Raw genomic sequence first — 2,500 nt, 5'->3', positions numbered from 1 at the left:
CCTGAGAACGAGGCCTCACACGTCCCGGGCTGGTGTCACAGTCCATGGCTGTCCCGTCACTCTCACTGCACGTCCAGCTAAACATCTGGGCACTGCTATTTTGGGCGTTGTTGTTATTTCTCGTTTGTTTGCCGTTTTCAAAGTCTATGGACACGGGGTGATTGGGGGAAGAAAATTCGGGGCTAGGGGTGCGTTCTCGTAGCTTTTCGTGTGTTCGTAAACGTTGTCCCGCCCGTGTGTGGCGTTGGTGGGAGTGGGACAGGCCTGCTTTAAAAGAGGCGGTGTCTTCAAGTGTAAAAGTGTTAAAGTTAGAGTTAGCCTGAGCAGCGTTTTGTCGGGCTAGGCTAACGGGAGAATCATGGCATTGTTCGGTCCTACTCCGATTATCGCTTATATTTTCGTCTTTTGTGCAAAAGTTCGCGTTTGTGTGTGTGTTCGTGTGTGTGTTTGTGTGTGTGTCTGTAGCACCTGATGTGTGTGTGCTACTGCTGCTTCTGCTTTGATGAGGTTCGAGTCCATTGGCGACATAGCCGTTGGTGGCAGTTTGTGTTTGTGTTTGTGTGTGTGTGTGCGAGGCTTGTGTGCGTGTAGCGTGCGAGGTGTGTGTGTACGTGCGGACAGTGTGTGTGATTGTGGTCGTGTGCGTTTGGTGCAAAATTCCGCCGCCGTTGCCGCCACCGTTACTCCTGCGTTGTCGTGGGGACAGTGAGGGCACGGACAACCTCTCCTGAATCAGTCTTGTGATGTCTTGTACAGCCTGCGCGATCAAGTTACTCTCTCTTCCTCTATCACTGGCTTTCTCCTTCTTTTCTCCAATATTATCATCCTCTTCTTCTTCTTCTTCTTCTTCTTCTCCTCCGTCTTTTATTATTTCAGTCATTCGTAGCTTCCTGCAGGCCGCCGGTTTAGCTGAACTAGAAGAAGAAACATTCTCCCGTTTGCCCAAAGCAGCAGTACTGTCATTCACAGGTGTGTTAAAGTTGAACGGGTCGGTTAACACGCGACCCACTGTTTCATAATAGGGCTGAATTGGTGGGATTTTTTCAGGTTTTTCTTTGGTCTTAGAATTACTACTAGAACTGGCAGTCATTTCCTCATGGTTACTGTTGCCGCCCCACATGGCTTTCGGTGTAGGAGTGGTGTTGTTGTTGTTTTCGGAGGAATTAGGCGGCGGAGGGATATTCGCGTTAAATAGTCCCGGTGGTAAAGGCGGCGCGGTCCCGTCACAGAAGTTGAGCCTCTGCGCGATGCGTGCGATCACTTCCTGCCTCTCGTGAAGCAACGAACCAATCAGGGGGTTCGTCTCGGGCCGAGGGGAGGGACTTCGAGGCGGCTCGACCAATGAGAACATCTTAAATGATCTGAGTGGTTCTTGGTTGGGAGGTGTTGTGGGTAGTGGCCCCTTTGATTTATCGCTAAAGTGGCAAGTGTCCTCTACTTGTGTGGTGGGCTCTTGCGAACCATTTAGCGCCTGGTATAGCCACTTTCCCGCCTTATTCATGGGGAGTTGACAAGGGGAGTGCGATCGGGAGGGTGTGGGCGATTTCGGCAATCTACGAAAGAGTGGCGAGCTCTCACGTTTGGGGGCGTTACCTTGCGAAATGGCCCCGTTCTGATATGCATGTTGGTGGTCTTCCCCACTAGACTCCTGGCTTTTCCTTGTATATGGCGCGCCGGCGGGCATTGCAGCTGTGTTTACGGGGATATTGTTAATTGGAAGATTCGGGACGGATAATCCATTGAGAAGGCCCGACATTGACATAGATGTGGAGCCCTTGCTGTATAGGTTCGAGTTGGAGTTTGTGTTGGGTTGTTCGAGGTTGTTTTCGGGACGTTTTTTGAGTGCAGGTAGCCCGCCGTGGGTGTTGTAAATGGGGCTTAGGCTAGGGGTTTTGCTGTATAGAGGTGGCAGGCCTGTGTGAATGGTGCAGGCCAGTGTGGGGTAGGTGGGTTGGCGGGGCAGGGATTGAACGCGGACTTGAAGGGCCACGCTTTGGGACACGTTGGGCACGGGGAAGACATGTTCAGACGGGGGCTGGGAAAACTTCCACACCAACTCCTCATCGGCAGCACTGATCCTGATAGAGAGAAAAGAGGGATGGATGGAGGGAGAGAGAGAGGGGGGAGAGAGATATGGATGGAGAGAGAGAGGGGGGTGAGAGATATATGGATGGAGAGAGAGAGGGGGGATGGAGAGAGAGAGAGAGAGAGGGAGAGAGAGACAAATACAGAGAGAGAGAGATGGATAGATGGATGGATAGATAGATAAATGAACGGTTAGATGGATAGAACGATGGATAGAAAGAGAGAGAGGGGGGAGAGAGGAAGAGAGAGAGAGGTTCAATTAAGACGCCGTTTTTTTTGTTTTTTTAAACACTGTTTATTGAATCTTTCGAGATGACCATATAGCAACAACAGTAGATGGACATAAGGCTCAAATGATTTGTCACAGTTTAAGGTGTTATAGGTCTCAGCTTAAAATAAAAAATAATCCAATTAC

The 2,500-nt window shown here is 50.3% G+C and overlaps 1 protein-coding gene across 1 annotated transcript in view; it reads right to left on the bottom strand.

The window, feature by feature from the left end:
• Nucleotides 1–2,500, bottom strand: part of atosa (atos homolog A) — a 64,558-nt gene that overhangs the window by 14,361 nt on the left and 47,697 nt on the right. Inside the window, exon 5 of the mRNA XM_080031639.1 lies at nucleotides 1–2,078. This exon is cut by the window's left edge and continues 101 nt beyond it. Within this exon, the coding sequence (XP_079887765.1) occupies nucleotides 1–2,078 (2,078 nt within the window). The remainder of the gene's footprint in view (nucleotides 2,079–2,500) is intronic.

This window comes from Ammodytes marinus (assembly GCF_949987685.1).
Source record: "Ammodytes marinus genome assembly, chromosome: 1".
Classification (NCBI taxonomy): Eukaryota; Metazoa; Chordata; class Actinopteri; order Uranoscopiformes; family Ammodytidae; genus Ammodytes; species Ammodytes marinus.
This window is presented reverse-complemented; position numbering and strand designations above follow the sequence as displayed.